Raw genomic sequence first — 23,984 nt, forward strand, 5'->3', positions numbered from 1 at the left:
CCATTACTTTCAATAGATTACCATAAACGTCATCCTTCTTTGAACACTTCAGCAAGTGCCATCTCCATTCTAACACTTCGTCTGTATCTCCAATTGTGTATCTGAGTCTTGATTGTTCCCTATCAAAGTTTCATAACACTCCTTTCTCTATGATCTTTCTCCCTCGCCATCCCCCTCCCCCCCCCCCCCCCCCACCCCTTACCATCTGATGGCAATATGCCTGTAAACACGTCCATGCATATTACTGGGTATCTCATACAAGGTATCATACACAATCTATAGATATAACACATAACCCCATTTCTATCTGCAGAAGATCCTTTCGATCTCTTGAAAGAAATGTCAAATGTCAACACAAAAGCTGCCTTGGAATGTGCCAATGTGTGTGCACATATGGACAAGGAGGTCACATCCACTATGCTATGGTGAGGTCACATGTACAGCCAAGACTCCAAGCTGACTCACTGCTGTACAGCCAAGACTCCTAGCTGACTCACTGCTGTACAGCCAAGACTTCAAGTTGACTCAAACATCAATCATTTCTTCTGAAGCTGCTGCTTCATGGTGCTGATCTTGGCTGAGAGTTGTCTGTTACCAGAACAGTGCCTCAGAACAATGTTCAAGTCTTCTTCACTCTTCTGTTGAAAGGCAAGTTCAGCTGCCTCTTCAAGGGCCCTTGAGCAAAGAAAGAGAGATACAAAGTCACTCTTACTTACAGGTAGAAACTGTGGCTGACAAAAGTGAAGATCAAAGCCCAAACTGGCAACAAATTGGCTACATTTGAAAACAAATGGAGATATTTCAATTTTCAATTTCCATAAATGATAGAAATTTACCCAAGAGTCTCTATTGATTTAGCTGGAAATAGAATACAAAAAGTGTTGCTCTTATCGTCAACACACACTTTTCTTGAATCAAGGTGCCCATGTAAAGGGAAAAGATGCCAGAAAGAAAATCCTGAAAGTTGACAATGTACTCACATTTCAGCAACTAACAAACAAAACATACGAGTTGTACCAAAGAGGTAGATCATAGGAGAAGAAGCCCAGGTATAATCTTCTTGTCAATTAATCAGGCATGGCTTGTTTTAAGTGTGTGTTCTGTACTCACCACTATAAACACTAGCATATGGTGAGCATATGAATGATTTTAAAAGAGGTATGATGAATAGCAAACTGAACTGCGTATAAAGGACGGATGAAGTTAAAGGGACATTCCAGACGATTTTCATAATTTCACATCGTGTAGTACATAAATTGACAACTCCATGTATAGATTTGTGGAATTTATTGTGGTTTTTGATCAGAGAAACAATTTTTGAAAAACCGTAAACAAATTACACTGAACAAGGATGATGACATAGGAGGTTCACATATTTCAGAAATGTAGCAGTGTAATTCCATTACAATACCGCTTGCTTGAAAGTTCACCTGTGTTTAATCTATGCACGCCTTCTTCTTTTGTTCTGCTTCCTTGAGCCCCAACTCATGCATACTTATGGTGACTCTGCCATGTCATCATCCTTGTTCATTGCAATTTGTTCTAAATTTTGACAATATTCTTATTCTTCATCTCAGCTATCGTAAAATCTGAAACTCTGTCCTCAGTATAACTAATTCATAGTTGTTCAAATGCAAAAATCTGAAAATCATCCAGAGGTCTCCTTTAACCCGTTGAGGACGGGCTGATTTTGCTACAACACGTATTTCCCGTAGACACCTGCCCAAGTATACTCGGGACTTGTCTTCAATGAGTTAAGCAGCCAACAGAGATATCAATAACCTTAATAAGATTTGTAAGAAGGAAAGGCTCAAAAGAAGAGCAGTGGCATAAATAAAAGTTAGCCAGGTTAAATGAAAGAATTTTTTTCAAACAAAAGTATGTCAAATAGCACTGAAGTACATTTCATAAGAGGGGGTGGGTACATTTCTGAACGGATCATTGATTATCATGGTATTGTTTTGCTTCATATAACAAGATATCCAACACATTACACCTCCACTTAACTTACCCCATTCTGACATACATCTTGACCCTCTGCTCTGGCGCTACCTTGGCTGCGTACTTATTGGCTTCATACTTGTTGTGATGTTTCATACACACCTCTACAAATGGCTGCAGAAAGAAAAAGGACAGGGCAAACTCTACTTAAAGGTACATCAAACACATATCAATGAATGGATAATCATGGTCACATGTTGTACATGTTGTACGATCTATGCCAAGTAATTAGCAAAATGGTAAATGATACTGATTAACAGAAAGGTGATATATCCAGCACAGTCAAACAAAAAAATTGATGTATTTCATACCATGCTACGTATACCCTGAATGTCCTATCATGACAAAATGCTACCACATGACTGTCTGATAATTCATGATGTAGCAGGAAAACTAGGCTAGTGACACATAATCAATTTGGGTATACACTATTTGCAAAAGCTGATGCACTGTGTCTGCTATAAAGCTTTTGTGTATAATGATGCAACTATAGGCCTGAAGAAGCCTCACTCCTTGTCTGGTAACAGTTCACTATTACAGTAATAAACAAATGGCTAAAAGTGAATGAAAGACTCTGCAAAATGAAAGCTTACCTCGTATCCAATAGGGGACTTCTTGCTCTTGGCAAATCGCTCCAACTCAATCCACTCAGATGCACCTGCAAGGGCATCTGTCTTCAGCCACCAGAATCTACCATTTGAGATAGCAAGGTGTTCTACATATTGAGTCATTTAGACATTGATAAGAATGATTAACTTGATGTTTCTTTGGGACATTTGATCATGTCACATTTGATCATGGTATTCTAGAATTTATAATTTTTCTACCTTTTCTTGAGGATGTGTGCCTTATTTCCTCTCATTTTGGATAACATAAACTACAAAACGACTGGCAAAGGATGGAATGATCAATCTATTTGACTTCTGTATAACAAACTGTCAAAAGAAATGTTAACATTTCTTTAAAAAAGAAAGACAACAGAGAGGTCACTTAAGGGTGTGCCAGTGTGGGACTATTACTCAGAATTGCCAATGCACAGTTAAAAACTTTGATAGAAAAGTTGAATATTTTCAGTGACAGTATTTCACACGAAGTCTAAAGAAAAGCATCCCTTTGTAGTGAGAGTAAAAATATGTCTAGACTTGCCCACAGAATCTCATGTGGATTTTTGAAGGGCAAAAACCTCACACAGCAAACCAGTACTTTTTACCCAAGCCTTACACTACTATGTATCCCAGAGTCTCTACAGATCTAGGTGTACACTGCATGTACAAAATTATCCCAGAGTTCTCTACAGATCTACACTGCATTTATCCCAGAGTTCTCTACAGATCTAAACTGCACGTTTCCCAAAGTTCTCTACAGATCTACACTGCATGTATCCCAGAGTTCTCTACAGAACTACACTGCATGTCTCTACAGATCTACACTGAATGTATCCCAGAGTTCTCTACAGAACTACACTGCATGTCTCTACAGATCTACACTGCATGTATCCCAGAGTTCTCTACAGAACTACACTGCATGTCTCTACAGATCTACACTGCATGTATCCCAGAGTTCTCTACAGAACTACACTGCATGTCTCTACAGATCTACACTGCACGTATCCCAGAGTTCTCTACAGATCTACACTGCATGTCTCTACAGATCTTCATAAACTGAATGTATCCCAGAGTTTGCTGCTGATCTACACTGACCTCTTGTCTGGTACTTTGAACTCTTTCCTAAGCTGCTCTGCCATCTTGCCAAGATTCTTGGAAATGAGTTTGTGGATAGTGTCATGGAGGGAGAGAAAGAGGTACTGCTCCCGGTATTGTTCCTGCATACGAGCCTGGTATCCTAGCAGCTTGATCTCTTCCTCAGTAGCCTGTCATAGGATGGAGGGCAGGGATAAAATTCAGTCTAGATGCACTGAGTGACATAATATGTGACCGTGCATCACAAAACAAACAAAAAGTCGCACCCCTCGATTTTACACGAGGACTCAAAAAATGTGAAATGGTTCAACCAAGTCAATCTTGAGTTTTTTATATTTTCTGGAAGACCTATCTTCTACATTTTTCTTCAGTTTGGGATCTCAACATGAATGGAAAAGTGTGTTTTTAGAAGTTTTTCTACAACCCTTTTTGGGGGGAGAGTAGACTAATCAGGTATGTATTAGAGGCCACTCTTCAAACATAAATGTGAATTCAGAAATAGTAGTAGAACACTTCAGAGAAGTTTGAGGAAAATGGGACAGTCTGATGTTTTAATGGATTGTCAAATTTTCTGTAAAATGTCATCAACATCTTTTGCTAATATTGCTGCATTCACTCTGTCCGCATACATTGTACGTATATCTGGCTAAATGTACCATGGTAGTGTACACTGGTAAATTGACGGGGTCAGTGTCGTGTATAACGGAGTGCAAAGTAATGTATACTAGTTAGTTACAATCATCACACATATTATGATGGGACCTATGAAATAAGAAGCTCAAAAATTGTCCAATACGTATTTCACATGTTTTTACGTGCAGACTATATGTGACCTGCCACGACAAAAGGATCAGAAAGTCGCTGACAGCTGAGCAGAGAAAATCGAGTTTGAAAGCAGATCACTAAGATTGGTCAAAACCATCAAATTTCAGTTTTTCAGGCAAAATTTTGTAGTCTAATGCCAGCTACTTTCCATCTACCAAACATGTGTGCCCATTATCACCTCTTTTCACAAACAATTTTTGGACAAGGAATTGTTTTGAGTCCATTTACTGTACAATCATCAAGATGTGTAAGATGTTGACTAGGACTTTAGCTCTCACCTTCATTGCAAATTCATTGCCAGCTTTCTTGTAGTTCTCCTGGGCAAGATTTAATTGTTCTAACTTCTTTTGAAGCTCCTGAAAAGAAGACACAGAAATGTGCTATTGAAGCAATCATCTGGGATCACTGTTAAGAGTCTGATTTAATATCGATCTTTGCCTTTGAAGGAAAAAATTGTATGTGTTCCTCAGGAACACTTTCCATATCTACTTGGCATGATGATAAACTAAGACATCAGAAATCACAATGACAATTACTAGAAAATTCATATTTGTCAAAAGTTTCATCTGTAGTCATCTGTTAAGTTCATGTGGTAAGAATAGAAACAAACTAGAAATGTCGCTTTGGCGACTGGTATGCCTCGCCATAATGCATGATTTTCCCAATAGGTCTAGATAGTACATGTGGACAATGTGTAATTACATTTTCACAAAATTGGCAAAATATTGAAATGACAAGTTTGTCACAAATGTGTTGAATGTTCACCTTCCTTGACCTAGGTTTAATTGGATGAATAGGATAGCATGTATCTAGGGATTTAAGGACTTTAACTCGACTTTGACCCATTCATACATTTAGGCATTAAGTAATTTTCAAGGTACAGGTGTGGAGAAAAAGTGCAATTTCTGAATTGAATAGTAAATTGTTACCATTTTCATCTGGCCCTTGACCCTAAAATTCATAAGATAATCACTTTCAGGTAAAACATGCATAATATGTACTAAGTTTCAAGATAACTTGAGCCACTTCCGAGATATGGAGGAAAAAGTTAGTTCAGCACTTTCACTTGATCTTTGACCTTTTGACCTTTGAGGCAAAAAAAGAAGGAAAAAAAAACTTTCCAGAGAATTTCGATTAGGTTACACATGTTATGCATACACCAAGTGAAAAAAAAAAAATAACCCTGCTGGCATTGCATGATAGGAGGGAAATAGTAAAATTTTGAAGTGTTGCACTTGACCTTTGACCCCTGACCTTTGACCCCATGAACCCTACATTCTCTAGATAATCACTTCCAGTCAGTATATGTATATACTATGTTCCATGAAGATACCTTGAACAATTTTCCAAGGTATGGAGAAAAAAAAAGAAGTTTTAATATTTTTACTTGACCTTTTGACCTTTGACCTTTGACCTCATGACCCAAACTTTCCCCAGAGAATCTTAATTGGGTAATACATGTATATACTAAGTTTCAAGAAAATATCTTCAGGCATTCAATAGATATGGTGGAAATAGTGAAATTTTATGTATTTGACCCTGACCTTTTGACCTTTGACCTTTGACCTCATGACCCAAACTTTCACCAGAGAATCTTAATCGGGTAATACATGTATACACTAAGTTTCAAGAAAATATCTTCAGGCATTCAATAGATATGGTGGAAATAGTGAAATTTTATGTATTTGACCCTGACCTTTTGACCTTTGACCTTGAGCATGTGCATCCAAAAGTTGATAGGCACAACTTCACCCCCTAATACACATACATGCCAAGTTTCATTAGGATACCTCAACAGGTTTTGATAGTTACCTTGTCCACAAAATTCATTACAGACGGACGGAAGGACGGATGGACGGACAACCCGAAAACATAATGCCTCCGGCACCACTTCGTGGCGGAGGCATAAAAATACTATAACTCTCCAAAGTGATGAGAACAATAGAAATGCACACTGTGATATCTGATATGCCATACTTTGCTCTAAATGCATTCCTCCCTGTCATACCATACCACATAATTCATGGTGTGTTTGGTTAAATACAAAGATGAGTAATAGCAAAGTTGATATAGAGGACACTATTACAGGACCTACCTGAAGCTGACCGCTGCGCTTGACTGCCATGCTTGCCATCTCCTGGAAATCATCATTTTGGTTGTAGATGTCTAGTAGCATGGCTGGATTCTGCTCTCTACAGAACTGAAGTCAGGATGATGTACAGGGCACAAAGAAGGGGGAGTTTAAAGTATCAAGATTTAAAGGCATGATTTACGATTTGCAAATGAAACAAAAACCAAAATCTAGTGCTTAAAAATAGATTTAAAATGTAAGTTAGGGATAAAAACAACCATTTGAATCAGTATAATTAATCTAAAGTATTGATATCCATACAAACTGTGAACAATAATTATGATATCAATGTTTCTGGACTAAACCATGTAAAGTTATGGTTTATTGAGACAAATACTAATATTTCCTTATATTTTAGGCTTTATTGCAAAATTTTTACATGGTAGGATGTTTTCTGATACAACTGACCTACACATATGTTCAAGATAACACAAATGTCATATCTTGAACATTTTGTAAATCGCTGATCCCAAAGGTAAACAGTGCCTTCAATCTATGATGGATGCAGCCTTTCTGTCTATTTTTTCATCTGCACAATGTGTAATTTTTCACATAATAGCTTGAAAGTGTTTCTAATTGACTTTTAAAGAGAAGAAGAGGAGAGAATGAGTACACCTGTTGAGCTCATGCAATATACTTTGATATTCCCCTTGCAGGCAGACGAAAACTGATATATGTAGCTCTATCTGGCTGTTTTCTATCATGTCTTCATTACCATAATGAGCCCATCTTTTATTCCATCCGCTGTGTAGTAATATTGATAACAATAATAAAAAGGCCTTCTTTACCCAGGGTAGCCTCTTCAATGTTGCTACTGCTACCAGACGGGCCTGCCATTATAATTACCCTAGTCTTGCCAGGTACCCATCTACATGTATACACCTGAGTTGAGATGAACATTGTAGGTAAAAACATCTTGTCCAAGGATGTGAGCACTGGACGGGCATTGAACTTGGGTCCTCCAATCTAAAGTCAAGAGTCTTTCCACTATGTCACAGTGCCCCCACATAATAGTAGTTCCTGTGCAGTACACAATCTTTGCCTCTCTTTCTAGACTCCATACAATTTGTTTCTTCAAAGTTTTGGACCATATCATCAGAATTAAGATACACTATAGGTTCAAAGAAAGAAACCAGTGGAATTTTACCATGGTGATAGTAAAAGATGAGCTTCAGGTACAGAAGGCTAGTGTGCAAACCACTGAAACACATTGGCCAGCCCGGTTATAGTTTGTTGTTACCAATATTCATTATTTTGACAGTTGGTTATTCCTAGGGTTTGGTAGTCTGAAAATGAAATGGAGTTTGTCAGACCCAAAGAGAATATGATGCCTGTCCGGTGATCAGGAGAATGTTGGTTTGGATTGAGCCCGAGTATATACGTATGCCTAGAAAGCATGTATGATTTTTCTCATGGCTACTACTATACACTGGTCAATTAGTGCTTATTTACATTGATAACAAGCATTTGTTAATTATTTGCAACAAAAAACAGCCAGATGCTTATATTCAATATGAAAAAAGATTGGTAATTCTGAAGGTTCATCATTAAATGAAGTAAACTTCTTTAGTCCAAACTTTCATTTCATTTCCCCACTACATATCGACCTTTGGAATAATAAACCTTCTGAATTCCAAACACCACCTGGCCAGTCCTACCTGCATGAAGAGGTCCTGTGCCTGGGGGTGGTTTCTTAGCATCATGAGGAATTCACCAATGTGAAGATCTTCCTTTAGGCGTAACAACACCATGTACACTAAGCATGGAAGAGATACAATATGCATCAAATCATTTACACTTTTCAATTCTTAAGAAAAAACAAAACATTTTGAGGGATAGATGCACAAGATTTATAAGATCAAAAAATTTTGAAAATGTAAGTATCTTCATACTCACTATTCATGTTATGAGCAAATATATCTACACCAACTGTCCAATTTGCTATTTCTTTCACTCTTTCTCTCTCTCTCTCTCTCTCTCTTTGACATTAATTTAACATTTATGATCTAAACTCGATGCTACTATTTTGGGCACAAATGCTTATCAAGAAATTATTGAAAACAGGTAAATCATTGCCTCCACATTAGAGTAATATTTAATACTCTAGTAAGTCAATAACACATATACAGTTTCCATGAAAAGTTTACTTTGCAATCAAGCATATGGGTTGAGTGAGACTAAGTGCAAAGTTATCAGCACAAAATGTATCTGAAAAAAGAATGCCACCAAACATACAATGTACAGTGGACTCCCATTGTAACAAAGTCCTCGAGAACAACAGTTTCCTTTCGTTATATTGAAATTTTGTTGTGACCAAACAAATAAACAATAAAGATACATAGAGTTGGCAATGTTGCAGCCTGAATTTTTACTACCTTGTAACCGGAATTTCATTATAACCGTGTTCTTTATAACGGGAGTGCACTGTATCATGTTGAGGCTTGTTCAGTGCAAGAGCTGTCAATTTTTCATGAATTTGACACACAAAAAAAGAATAAGAGTATGACTTAAATTTCTCATATGCAAACATCGTAGGTTGAGAAATACAAAGCCATATTTGTGGTTACAATTTATGAACTGTACACAACTGTGTATTTCCAATGTGGAAAATCAAAATCTTTTGATGATCTCTGTGTGGACAGTTGGCCATTATTATTGGTGATTTGTTGCCGTAATCTTGAAACTTTGTCCAAGTTGGGAATATAGAATTATGAATATTTCACATCTGTTTAAAAGGCCACAACTCTGATGCATAAGGCCAAAGATGTTCTGAAACCTTTACACATTTCTCTCTACCCATGAAACAAATAATTCACAGTACGGAATCACAACTGAATTGCTAATAACCAACATCTAGCATGTTTAATTCATCAAGAAATAAGTTTTTGTTCTCATATCTAACACCAAAATCCCTCCACAGCTCTGAATTGGCCAACACCAAAAGTTGCCAGCAACGTACCCAGATCTGTGTCTCCACTTTCAATGGCCTTGATGAGGGACGTTCTGTTGTCTCTCATTGTCATCAGGAGAGGAACTTGTTCTGCTGCCCTCGGCTCGTACTCTAGGAGCTGATGGGGTGAAAGGAGATTAAATAAGTAACAACATTAAGAGATGAACTTCACCAAATCCTATTCATTTAATATGCACATACATACATCAGCACAGATGGACTTGTAGGGTTATGCACAAGACTACTTAATTTTTAAGAAACTTGTCTTGGGGGAGGGACAGGCTTGTTGTCATCAAGCTAAGGACCAAAAAACAATGTAAATCTCATGTCATGATCAACTACAGCAGTGCTGTCAATCCTTTATTCATAGGAGGATTCACTCATACTGCATTTATAAGTGATTACTCTACCAACTAAACAATGAAGAACATACTCAGTTCAGTGTGTCAAAGTTTTCCATCAATCAGCAGCAGTAGCTACCAGGGTATCAATCTATTGAGGATGAGCTGATTTTGCTGCAACACACATATTTCCTATTCAACACCTGCCCAAGTATACTTGGGACTAGTATTCAATTCATTAAGCTATTTCAGCTGTAACTCTTTCTCTATCTATCTATCTATCTTTCCATCTATCTATCTTGTATCCATCTATCTATTTATCTATCAATCAATCAATCAATCTATCTATCTATCTATCTATCTACCTATCTATCTGTCTATTCATCTATCTATCCATCTATCTATCTATATATCTATCTATCTATCTATCTATCTATCTATCTCATTATCTGAATGGACAGACATAATATGTGACCCTGCACCTCAAAACAAACAAAAAGTCGCCAGACATAAATTTTTAGTTAAGACCATATTCTGAAAGAGAAGACTATAAGCTTTAAAATGATGTATAACTCAAATCAAATGGACTCTCCTAACCATCTAAATATTGGAAAGAAAGCACAAACTCAGGAAAAGTGTGAACAGAGAAAAGAGGCTCTGAAGTAAAGTGTCTATTGAAGCGCTTAATCTTTACCAAACCGTGCTGGCTGTGCAATGAATGGGACAAAAAACAGGAAGTAAACCACCAGAGTAACAACAATGAAGGGATTATCAGATTAAACTGAAATTAAGCATGCCTCATTAACACATTCTGTCCATAAGTAATGCCAACTTTCAGAGCAGTAGCACTATCCTTTCAAAAGTTATTAGAGTTGAAAGTGAAGAGTGCAAACAAGGTTTTTCAGAAATGAAAAAGGGATTCTAAAGACACACCTAATCACACTATTCTACCAAAAATGTTCGAGATAAACTGCTAAAAAAACACACTTTCCTGCCCGTTTTGTGATACCAAATTTTAGCATAATGTAAAAGAAGACCTGCTCTTTCAGAAAATATGAAAAAGTCAAGTTCGGCTACGTTGACCCATTTCACTTATTTTCAGTCCTCGCGCAAAATCAGTGTGTGCGACTTTATGTTCGTGTAAGACGGAAAGATGCCACCCTGAACATTGATTCATTTAGAAATCCAGTCCACCCTAAACCATGTTTACAATTCCCACAGTTTCAAAGTTCCTATATTAGTCAAGGCGCTAATTCCTGTAAGAGGCTTAATTAAGGAGTTCGTTCAACCCACCCCGCAGAAAAGGTTTGACCAGACAAGGTGGTAGATGGGACCTCTATGAACATCCCCAGGTAGTATGTGGTTCCAAATTGTGGTGTCAGTAGAATTTTACTGGCCACTTTTCATCATGATTTGTTGGAACAAATGTAAAAGAGTCTGCGCACGCCAAGACTATTACACGCACCACTAGCACTGCTACAGGCACCAGTGCCAGTGCTGCATGTAGTAGTCTTAGCGCGCATATACTTTTTCTTCGATAAACAAGGGTTTTGCCTGCAAACTAACTTTTCACGCCAAGCTGGGTTCGGTGTAGTGTAGTTTCCAGTCGTTTTTTTTTTTTATTATTTTGTCTTTATTTCAAGAGTTCAAGCAAGCCGAGTGAGAGCACATACCCGGTGATTGTGACGACCAAATCGCAATCACTGGGTGTGTGCTCTCACTCCACTTAGCGCAATATATACAGCGGGCTTCTGCATAATACACAAGCTGCAACTCAGAGAAATAAAGACGATAAAACGGCTAGAAATTAAGACTAGGGTCGGTACACGCTTGTCGCTATTTGGGGCACTGAAAACGACAAACTCACACAGTTTTTGCATTTATTTCATGAAGAATTCATCAAAACTGCATAAAACTATATATGTATATGTTGCTAAAGATGTCATCCATACAGTGGGATTCATTGCAAGTTATAATATTGTGCATGGTTACCATGGTAACCGGATGCCTAAAGGTGACTGGTAACCCCCAAAATGCCTCCTGCTGCTGCAAACATTGTTTTTTTTTTTTTATCTTATAGATGCAATAAAAAAAAACCACACAATTTTTTATTGATTTTCATTTAAAAAGTTTTCCCTGTTGCCATGGCAACCAGTATTATCCAATCAGAATTTAGTTGTCGATAACTCGAAAACTAAAGCCCATAATTTCAAAAAGCTCGATAAGCATGTCCTTCCTTCTGCATAAAGTGTACGACATCAGGCATATGTGAAGAATATTTTGAAGCATTCTCAAGTTACAGCAAAATTTGTAAGCAAAGGCATAATAAACGGCCATTGAAAGAAAGATATCATTTTCGAATAGTAAAATGCATGAAAAAGTTGCATCCGTCGTACTTTCAACAAAAATTTGACTTCAAAGCATAGGCAAATGTATATAGTGTTTAATAATGTATGGACACAAATTTCCCTTAAAAATAAGATGAATACAGAAAGCAAAGCCAATATTCTATAGTAGCTCTTTCGACTATTTACAGAGCGATGGTTATTCAAAACAATCCTGGAAAAGAGCAGAGGAAAGCAATTGATTGTTTATGTTCTTAAAGGAAGTTTATTCAAGAATACCGATAAATTCCTTTCTAAAGAAGGAATATACACGTGCGCTGGATTATCCATCAAAGAATTACGTGTACTTTTGTGTTCGTTAACTATTGTAATACATATATATGCGATATATATATAATAGAATGAAATATCATGATATGTAAATTTTATTCAAAACGTGCAGTAATGAATTAATGCTGAGGAGAGAATGAAGGAAAAATCTTGGGTGTCTTTTCCCTTTTTATCCCGACTAATTTTACAGTGTAGAGCTCATCTACAATGAGTGATGTGCACGAAAGGCAAAAGAAACAAACCTGTCTAAATTCCAGATATTTTTGGGAGTTACCAATCACCTGTAGGCATCCGGTTACTATGGTAACCATGGACAATATTATACCTTACAATGTATCCCATTGTATTGCTGACATCTCTAGCAACATGCACATATATAGTTTTAAGGCGTTTCGATGAATCCTTCGTGAAATAAATGCAAAAACTGTGATAATTTTGTCATTTTGTCATCATCGGCAATAGTAATATCAAGCCTTCGAACAAAGTTCGTAATCTTGGTGTTGTTTATGATGCAAATCTGACATTCAAAGACCACATTTCATATGTATCCCAATCTGTAAGATTTCATTTGCGTAACCTGGGCTCAATTCGGAGATATTTAACTAGATCAGCAGCAGAAAAACTGATGCATGCTCTTATTTCGTCTCGTCTAGATTTCTGCAATTCTCTGTTTTGCAGTCTTCCACAAAAAGAACTCAGTAAACTGCAACGTCTTCAGAATTATGCCGCTAGATTACTTACTTTCAAGAAGAAAACTGTGCATACTACCCCAATACTTCGGTCCCTACATTGGCTTCCTGTTGAAAAACGTATTAACTTCAAGATTCTTCTTCTTGTTTACCGTACATTGCGCAAATTTGCCCCTGTCTACCTTCAAAATACTCTTCATCTTCACCAACCACCACGTAATCTACGTTCATCAAACTCGCTAAAATTACAGGTACCTCGAATCAAGCATAATTGGGGGATCAGGCTTTTTCATATATGGGCCCAAAACTATGGAATGGCCTACCAAAATCTCTTAGAGAAGCATCTTCCATTGATAGTTTCAAAAAGAATCTCAAGACGTATATTTTTAATTTGAATTGACAATATTGTATGCCTGTATGTAATGTATGTGTACGTATATATTGTTTGTTGGTTTATTGTCTTATTATTTTCTGTGATACTGTTGTAACGTGACACAATATGTACTCTGTTCTATAGCGCCTTGAGTATCTTTTTTAGGTAGAAATGTGCGCTCTACAAGAGTCTCACTATTATTATTATTATTATTATTTTCAGTGCCCCAATAGCGACAAGCGTTACCGACACTAGTCTTAATTTCTAGCTGTTTTAATTTCGCCTTTATTTCTCTGAGTTACAGTTTGTGTATTGTGCAGAAGCCCGCTGTATTGCGTTAAGCCGAGTGAGGGTGCATGCTCAATGATTGCCACAAAAAACGGTTCGGGCATCACAATCGCTGGGTATGCACTCTCACTTTGCTTGCTTCAACTCGGAGAAATAAAGACGAAATAAAAACGTCTGGAAACTACACTACACCGACCCCAGCTTAGCGTGAAAAGTTAGTTTGCAGGCAAAAACCGATGTTTGTCGCAAAAAAAGTCTTTGTACGCTAAGACTATAACACGCACCATTGGCATTGGTGCCTGTAGCAGTGCTAGTGGTACATGTAGTAGTCTTAGTGTGCGCAGACGCTTCCTCGAAGAATATGGTCATGTCGCAACTAAAATGGCCTGTAAAATTTCATTGATACCACAATTTGATATCACATACTACCTAGGGGTGTTCCAGAGGGTCCAACCGACCACCCCATGCAGTCAAACCTTTTCTGCGGGGTGGGTTGAACAAAGTCATTTTTTCTGGGTCGCTGCGCCTGGACTATATTCTTTCATTAGCAATGTCATTGAACTTCCCATGTAAACTCCTGTGAACAATTCCCACAGTTTAATAGTCCTGATATTCTTTCATCAACAATGTCATCAAACTCCCATGTAAACTTCCCCTGTAAAAGCCCACGATCACAATATACTCCTTCCTCTAGTAATCCGCAATGAACATAATACTTAATCCTTCCTTTTGTTCTGTAAGTAATTCAGACTCCTGTATTTACAGTTCCCACAGTCAGTCCTTTGTCCAGTTCTACTACATTATTGAAACCAAAGTAATTGTTACATCAAAGACCCATCTCTTATATAGTACCTCACATGGTTAGATGGGTCATTCTGGATTCTCCTCTCTTGGGGACAAGTCCTCAGGAGCGATACTCCCTGGCCATACCCATGACCATTGTCATGGGTAGCTATATGGCTACCAAGTGAATTTAGGGAGTCTGCGTGTATATACATTTGTTGTTATATTCTACGTGGATACATTATATATTACCAATAAATGTGCACTTGTGTAAACTGCATATCATGGTATGAACCTGGTTTTCCTAGCGCTTCGCGTCTGAACGTAAGAGTTGTGATTGTACCACGCTACATCACCCGACATGGGACATACAATTCACGCTCTTACATTCGTTTTGAGGTGCACGGTCACATATGTTAAAGACTCTCTATGGATCATTTGTACATCAAAGTGCACACACACACACAAAAAAAAATTGTGACGATGATGATAGTGATATCATAATTCTAACAGCATGTAGTAGTAATACTAGTAGCAGTAGTAGCGGTAGTAGTAGTAGTAGTGATAGCAGCAGCAGTAGTAGTAGTAGTAGTAGCAGTAGTAGTCAGTAACAATAATAATAATGATAACAACAACAACAATTTACTTATTATCCATGCCGTCAATCCCTCGTTTGAGGCGAGTCCCCAACTTCCACAAAGAAAGTGGGGTTCTATACCGCTTTCAAGATTTTTCGTTTGGGAGTTGGGAGTCGAAGTATTTGTCCATTGCAAATAAACTTTCTGCTCGGCGTGACAAACCTGGAGGCCAAGCCAGGGTTTGATGACTCCAGCAGCTGTCGTATTACGTAAGAGCATGATAAGGATATCTGCCTGTGGCAGACCATTCAAAGTGAACTCAATTTTCTCTATCCTTTCTAAAGTTTTCAATTTTATATTCTATTGAGAAATTCTATGGTCATCCATTTTACATTTCGAACAAAAAAAATTGACCCGTAAATAACGAAAATACAGGAATAAGAAGGAGAGCATTGCCAGTTTGCCGGTGCTGACAATGTGCTATTTGGCAGTGAGTTACAACGGGGAAGTGAGACTACCTCCCTGGTTACAATCAGCCTGCTGATTGGATCATTGAGAAAGAGAGAGAGAGGGAGAGAGAGAGAGAGAGAGAGGGAGAGAGAGAGAGAGAGAGAGGGAGGGGGGGAGAGATGGGGGAGAGACAAAATGGAATGACAATAGTTCCGGTCACTGCAGCACAGGCATGCTCTAGTTACGTTCAGACGGGAGCCCTTAACCTCGAAGTTAGGAAACTTTGAGGTTAGAGCTTGTAGTTAGGGACCGTGAAGACGCACTCGTAGTTAGCAAACCTTGAGGTTTGCGCGATGTTTCGAGCCACGAGAAATCTTATGGTTAGCGCTCTAACCACGAGCCGCGGGGGTCTCCACTCGTAGTTAAGCACCGTGTGGACACAAAAAACAACGAACTCGAAGTTAAGAGTGACCTCGCCGTAAACTCCAGCCCCCACAATTTCCCTCTGCTTCCGGGTCAACCTCCCAAACGTACACCACAAATACACTACACGTGAAAAACCTAGACGCACGACACAACAACATCATCTTTTCTTCCCATGCGCTTGATCTCTGAAACTGAACACGTCGAACTCGCTACTGTATTCTATATTCTTCTCCGACACTTTAAAAAAAAAAATAAAAATATGTTTTCGACAAATATCTTCATAAAGGCATAAAGTCATCAGTGCAGTGCTATCTCTGCATACCATGACAGAGAACAAGAGTACCTGTAAGCGAGTCCGACAGGGTTGGACTAAAGAATAAATAGACGTCTTGTTAGCAGTGTGGGCTGCAACTTCCGGTTTTGTGGTTTTAACATCGAGTGGGACCCACTCCTAGTTACGGGGGGCAGAAGCTTTACCTTCGTCGTGTGGACACACGTCGTAGTTAGGGGGCAAGAGCTAAACCTCGAGGTTTCCTAACCTCGAGGTTAGGGCCTGCCGTCTGAACGTAACTTCTGTCTGCATACGCTGAATGTCTACACTCACACACACACACACACACACGTACACACACACACGCACCATGGAGCTACATAGCCCATGCCAAAACCAAAACAATCTCCTCCTCTCGCGGTGCCCCCCCCCCCCCCCCCCGGCGCTGTGGCGATGACTGATGCTTAGATTAGGCCAGGGTCAAGAAACAGGTGTTTTATATCTTTGATTTTAAGTCATTGATTGCCAAGATATACACTGGCATTATTTACCGGGGTGTAGCCTCTTCAAACGAGAGATTTGCGTCATGTCTTAATCATCACCACAACAAATCTACATATCTATTGATAATGTGCCTTGAATAACTTACTTTAACAGCCAGCTGGGTCCTCCCACACTCTGAGGCCTTCTTAGCAATCTCTGAGTAGGCAATACCAGGCGTGTCTCCAAGTTTGTTCTTGATGCTCTCTGCTATCGCTTCATCTGGTATGTGCTTCTGTTCAACCTGGACATGGGTTTGTGTCAACAAACAAAACACTGCATTCGATATACCACAGCATGTACTGGTAACAACCATTTTTCACTTCTGTAGCCACAGCATCAATAGAGACAGGAAAATTTGAACATGAAACGGTAATCTGATAGACTCTGAAGTGATAATTTCTCCTAAAACAAGACAAAAAGATAATCGATCATTGATATTGTAGCCATTACAGAATCTTCACAGGAGGAATGATAAAGCTTTACATAATCAAAAAGAAAAAAAAAGGAAAAAACACAGTCAGACTTCAATTTCTCAACAAATCATTTCTCACAAGGCAAGTGCCATAATGTGTCTCGCCCATTCGTGTACAAGAAATTGTACGCGAATGGGAAATAACAGATAAAAAGATATATAACAGATAAAAGGAGATATAAAAGGGTAAAAATTTATAGCAAAAAAGAAACATGCCATAAAAACTTAACATTGGGCCCATAAAGTTTGTTGACCCCTGCCTGTGACCTTTGACCTTGTGGTGACCATCCACTCCCAAAGGGACATCTACCATCCAAGTTTAGTCACAAACGGACCTATGGATCAAAAGTTATGACCCATAATAGAAATGCGCCATAAAAACTTAACATTGGGCTCTAAAAGTTCATTGACCCCTGCTTGTGACCTTTGACCTTCTGGTGATCATCCACTCCCCAAGGGACATCTACCATCCAAGTTTAGTCACAAACAGACCTATAGATCGAAAGTTATGACCCATAATAGAAACGCGCCATAAAAACTTAACCCGTTGAGGACGGTTAGATTTTGCTACAACACGCATTTCCCATAGACGCTTGCCCGAGTATACTCGGGACCGTCCTCAGCGGGTTAACATTGGGCTCTAAAAGTTCATTGACCCCTGCTTGTGCCCTTTGACCTTGTGGTGATCATCCACTCCCCAAGGGACATCTACCATCCAAGTTTAGCCACAAATGGACCTATGGATCAAAAGTTATGACCCATAAAAGAAACGCGCCATAAAAACTTTCGTAGGGATCGTATAGTTTTGGTTGAGAACATATTTCAGGTTTCTAACATTTTTGGGTGAGATAATGAGAAACCTCTTAGGAAATATGAAAGAGCATGTAATGCTATGAGGATGTCAATGTCTATTTGATGAAAATTGGTTTTGAAATGGCTGAGATATACAAAAAAAGAGCAATTCATTGAAGTGCGGGACCCACACTTTATTACGATCACTTCATTTTACTTTGTTTTTGGATGTTTCAGTCATTCCAAACCCAATTTTAATCAAATAAACTTTGAATTCCTCTTAAAGTGGAATGCTATGTACTTTATCATAACTGTTTTCTTGGTATCTCGCAAAAAGTTAAAAGCCCATTTCTCATCTCCACCAATACTGTACTATCCCTTTAACATTGGGCTCTAAAAGTTTGGTGACCCCTGCTTGTGCCCTTTGACCTTGTGGTGATCATCCACTCCCCAAGGACATCTACCATCCAAGTTTGGTCACAAACGGACCTCTGGATCAAAAGTTATGACCCATAATAGAAATGCACCATAAAAACTTAACATTGGGCCCTAGAGTTCATTGACCCTTGCCTGTGAGCTTAGACCTTGAGGTGACTTTCATATATGCTAAAATGTGAAACTTTGTATGACCCCTCTTCCCTCGAAGTTTGATTGCAATTGAAGCCCAGAGTAAAGAGTTATTGAAGTTTTTGCATCGTTACGGACAGACGACGGACGGACAGATGACGGACAGACAGACGCCACAGGCGATCCCTTAGTCTCCTCTCACCTCCGGTGGGCTCGACAATGAATGAATCAGACTCAGAACGTCATGAATTTGAAGAAATTAGTTCTGTTATGGAGTAAACTATGTGGTCCTGTCATAGCATAATGGGAGTAGGGCCTTGATACAGAAGTCTTACATCATGTTTTGTGTCTGAACTAAATCCTTTAATCTCTCTGTCTACACAGAGTCCAACAATGTGCATGAATTGAGATGGCAATTATTACTTTAAAAGAAAAATGAATTGTTGTCACAGTTAGCTGTTATACAATGTGTCAGCTTGGTAGGACAGTTTGTGTGGTTCCATAACATTTGCTCATGCGACAATTGCTCCCATGTAATATCTACACACGATTAAAGCCAAACATAAATTCTATCCACAAATACAACCCTAAATTAAACCCTATAAATAATCCTCACATCAAACTAAAACTTAAACCCTATCACAACCCTAACCCTAACCCTGAGTCCTTGGAGAAAACAAGGAAAAGTAGAAATTACGCGATGCGTAATATATGTCCCCGCCGGAAGTAGCATTAAGTAGCAAAATGTACAATATAGGTAAAAAATCAAGGTCAAAGGTCAAAGAAGTCAAAGGTCAAAATTCTGTGTAGACGTTTTGAAGCCCTCACCTAGTGCCATCACATAAAGCAAACAGAATCGAAATCGGGTTAGAAATGGCGAAGGAGTAGCATTTTGTAGCCAATGTACAATAAAGTTCAAAAATCAAGGTCAGAGGTCAAAGAAGTCAAAGGTCAAAATTCTGTGTAGAAGTTTTGAAGCCATCACATAAAGCAAACGGAAGTGAAATTGGGTTAGAAATGGCGAAGTAGCATTTTGTAGGAAAATGTACAATACAGGTCAAAAATCAAGGTCAAAGGTCAAAGAAGACAAAGGTCAAAATTCTGTGTGGAAGTTTTGAAGCCCTCACCTAGTGCCATCACATAAAGCAAACGGAATCGAAATCGGGTTAGAAATGGCGAAGGAGTAGCATTTTGTAGCAAAATGTACAATATACAGCTGTAGGTCAAAAATCAAGGTCAAAGGTCAAAGAAGTCAAAGGTCAAAATTCTGTGTAGAAGTTTTGAAGCCCTCACCTAGTGCCATCACATAAAGCAAACGGAATCGAAATCGGGTTAGAAATGGCAAAGGAGTAGCATTTTGTAGCAAAATGTACAATATAGGTCAAAAATCAAGGTCAAAGGTCAAAGAAGTCAAAGGTCAAAATTCTGTGTATAAGTTTTGAAGCCCTCACCTAGTGCCATCACACAAAGCAAACGGAATTGAAATCGGGTTAGAAATGGCGAAGGAGTAGCATTTTGAAGCAAAATGTACAATATAGGTCAAAGGTCAAGGTCAAAGGTCACAACTGAAATTCTGTGTAGAAGTTTCAAAGCTCCCATGTAGTGCTATCATATAAAGCAAACACAATCAAAATTGGCTCATAAACGACAGAGAAGTAGCAAATTGAACATTTTGATCTCACACGGACGCACAGATGGACGGATGGACACACGGACACACACACGTACGGAGCCCGTTTCATAGTCCCCTGCTCGAACTCGCTCGGCGGGGACAATAAGACAGGAGTAATTGTCGCAGCAGCAAATATTGTGTCACTGGTATGTGTACCTTGTAGCAAGCCCAGTGACCCAGAATGCGACTCTCTCCATCAGCCTCGGGTAGCTTCAGGTATTGACTGATTTGTTGTGCAAGAGCCCACTGTCTCCTAAGAATTAGTCTGGTAAGAAAGAAATATATAAGAGGCTTACCTCTTTCAAATCAAACAACACCTTTGCATTGCAACCAACATCTTGAATGAACAAATATACATAGTAGTAACTGTCCATGTACTGCATAATTCTTCAAAAGTGATGAAATTCTTCCATCGTTTTTTTTTTTTTTTTTTTTTTTTTATTGCAACTGATTGACATATTGCCCTACATCCATGTAAAATGTCAATGTTTAACTAGAGATTGTAATTTGTCATCACTGACAAATTAAGGTGATCCGATTTTTTTTTTTTTAAATCAATGATTCAACTCCTGATCGCAATAGGCATGACCATACAAGTTTCATCTGTGTTTAGAGACATTGGCCGTGTGATGTTTATATTCTCATTTAGCAAAGGGAGTCATATCTGCCATGTTTGGTACCAAATTCTGTATACACTATAACGAAGAAACAGCAACAAGTACATATGACCTTTGACCCACCTTTGCACTCCCAAGATGGAATCTGATGAAATAGTGGTTATTTTGTGAAATGATTCTTGCGACATCGTCTACACGTGTGCAAAATATGGGAAAGATAGGACAGGTATTCACCAAGATACAAGATGAAACATTTATGACCTTTGACCCTAATTTACATACCCAAGATGTCGTCCGATCAAGTAGTTGTTATTTTGTGAAATAATGTACTTGACATGAACTAAACATGTGCAAAATATGGGGGTGATAGAGCGTGTTTTTCTTGTGTTATTGCAAAGAGAGTTGCAGAAAGAAAGAAATATCTCAATACATAGAATATAAGCTTTAATTTCAACCAAGTTTTTTAACGTGATTCCGACATCGTATAAAAAAACGAAGGGCACATAACGATAGCGCAAAGTCTCAGCTACAACATATTAAAATCTGGGAGAAATTCACTGAAGGGTAAGTGAGCTAATGCTCGATAAAGACAATCATGTCAATTTTCACATTTACAAAAATTCCCTCCCATAGAGATAACACGTCATAACAAAGATACAGAAAGAAGTACATATGACATTTGACCCCAATTTGCACAGACAAGACGGCATCTGAGCAAAAAGTGTTTATTTTGTGAAATGATCCTTGTAACATGGTCTTTACGTGTGCAAAATATGGGAAAGATAGGACATGTATTCACTAAGATACAGGATGAAACATCTATGACCTTTGACCCTAATTTACGTACCCAAGATGGCGTCTGATCAAGTAGATGTTATTTTATGAAATAACGTTCGTGACATGAACTAAATATGTGCAAAATATGGTGGTGATAGGGTATGTTTTTCTTGAGTTATTGCACAGAAAGTTGCAGAAAGAAAGAAATATTTCAATACATCGAAGATAAGCTTTAATTTCAACCAAGTTTTTTCACGTGATCCCGACATCGTATCAAAAAACGAAGGGCACACTTACGATAGCCCTACGTCTCAGCTACAACATATTAAAATCATAGAGAAATTCACCGAAGCATAAGTGAGCTGGTGCTCGATAAAGATAGTCATGTCAATTTTCATTTCCATAAAAATTGCACTCCCATAGAGATTACACGTAAACTGGTCAAATTTGACAAGGTTACCTTCAATCCATTTTTTCGAGGTGCTACAGAACTAAAGAAAACTTGAAAACTTCAGACTTTGCAGAACTATAGGAAACAGAATAATATATCGTAAGTGATTTATCTTATAAATGACCTTTGCCAAAGGCCGAGTTAGATTGGCACCTAGAGAATTGTATCTTACACATGAATCAAATATACTCTGCATGATAGGCATAATATATGTCCACTACATTTTATAACATAAGTCCAACATCCTATCTGTAATATCCTTTCATGAAATTACCTGTCAATCAAAACTTGCAGAGTCAACCTTTTCAGTCTGTGGAAAGTACAGTTAGGAAATCATAACTTCAGCTTCACAGAGATGTAAACAAAAACAAAAAAAGGAAAGAAAAAGAAGAGAGGGGGATTGTGGATGACAAAATGCCCATGTCTCATGGTAAAAGTACTTCATACAACTCCATACACACAACCGGGAAGGTGCTCTGAGAAGATATATGGTTTTAAACCTATGTAATAGACATTATTTGACATGTCTTGTACATTTATCAATAGAATGCCACAGCATCTATGTACATCACATGTAATGAAAAGGCAATTTAGTAAATCTAATCACAAATTCAGAATAAACGTAACAATAATAACATCTTATTTACCCAGGGTAGCCTCTTCAGTGTTGCCACTGCTCTACCAGATGGCCTTGCCACTATTATTACCCTAGCATTGCCAAGTACCCACGTAAGCACTGGGCGGGATTTGAACTTGGGTCCCCCGATCAAGAGTCGGGAGTCGTATCCACTATGCCACAGCACCCCCAGAGCTTGCTGCAATTCATCTCAAGTATTTTGTGTGGCTGCAAAATCCCTATAATTCAGATAACACTAAAGCTCATCTTGTAAACATACTTTAAAAAGAAGCATTGTGATAATTATAAGCTGGAATTCCCAGTCTTCTGGAAGAGCAGTATTACAAAAGAGATATGTAGCGCCATTATCGCTGTGTTGTGACTGTAGCACAGCCTTTGTGACAAGGATACTGTTCGTAGGTGAGAGGAATCCCAACCTGGTAATCCCTGACTGCATTCAACATTCTCAGCAGCTTACACATGTTAACAAACTTGTCTGCATTGACACTGGCACTGAAGCACTTGCCAAAGGATGCAGCCTATAAGGAAAGCCACGGAAAAGGTTTTGTGATGTGACATCGGACAATACTGTCAAGACACATGTAGACAAGTGTTATACTGCAATACACATTGGCAACCACATGATGAGAGAAAATACATCCATGGTGTGACGTAAAATGTCTTGTGCAAAAAAAATACAGAATATCAGCTGGTCAATAGATCACGCCATCTTCTATACACATGTACCATGAATAAGCTCTTTTCGAAAACATGGGTCTACAGTTCAATTCGATATTTGACGTTTCAGAAATTCATGAATACAAATTTTTATTTTAATATATCAACCCCATCACACTTTAGTGGGCATTATGGTCATTGAGATATATTTGTCTCTTCTACATATGATATCAATAAAGTGGGGTTATCTTCAAAGCACTTTCTTCATGGTAACTGAAAGCTACTACTTCTGCTTGTAATTTTGTAGGACCAGTATAT

At 38.3% G+C, this 23,984-nt stretch overlaps 1 protein-coding gene across 1 annotated transcript in view; it reads right to left on the reverse strand.

The window, feature by feature from the left end:
- Positions 1-217: 217 nt before the first annotated feature.
- Positions 218-23,984, reverse strand: part of LOC140237810 (vacuolar protein sorting-associated protein 16 homolog) — a 63,333-nt gene continuing 39,566 nt past the window's right edge. The window contains exons 11-22 of the mRNA XM_072317739.1: positions 23,400-23,527; positions 22,647-22,682; positions 20,684-20,792; positions 17,131-17,265; positions 9,617-9,725; positions 8,316-8,413; positions 6,622-6,726; positions 4,805-4,882; positions 3,702-3,871; positions 2,595-2,691; positions 2,012-2,115; positions 218-675 (exon numbers count right to left, since the gene is read on the reverse strand). Of these exons, the coding sequence (XP_072173840.1) occupies positions 537-675; positions 2,012-2,115; positions 2,595-2,691; positions 3,702-3,871; positions 4,805-4,882; positions 6,622-6,726; positions 8,316-8,413; positions 9,617-9,725; positions 17,131-17,265; positions 20,684-20,792; positions 22,647-22,682; positions 23,400-23,527 (1,308 nt within the window). The 3' untranslated portion in view covers positions 218-536. The remainder of the gene's footprint in view (positions 676-2,011; positions 2,116-2,594; positions 2,692-3,701; positions 3,872-4,804; positions 4,883-6,621; positions 6,727-8,315; positions 8,414-9,616; positions 9,726-17,130; positions 17,266-20,683; positions 20,793-22,646; positions 22,683-23,399; positions 23,528-23,984) is intronic.

Source organism: Diadema setosum, chromosome 14 (assembly GCF_964275005.1).
Source record: "Diadema setosum chromosome 14, eeDiaSeto1, whole genome shotgun sequence".
Classification (NCBI taxonomy): Eukaryota; Metazoa; Echinodermata; class Echinoidea; order Diadematoida; family Diadematidae; genus Diadema; species Diadema setosum.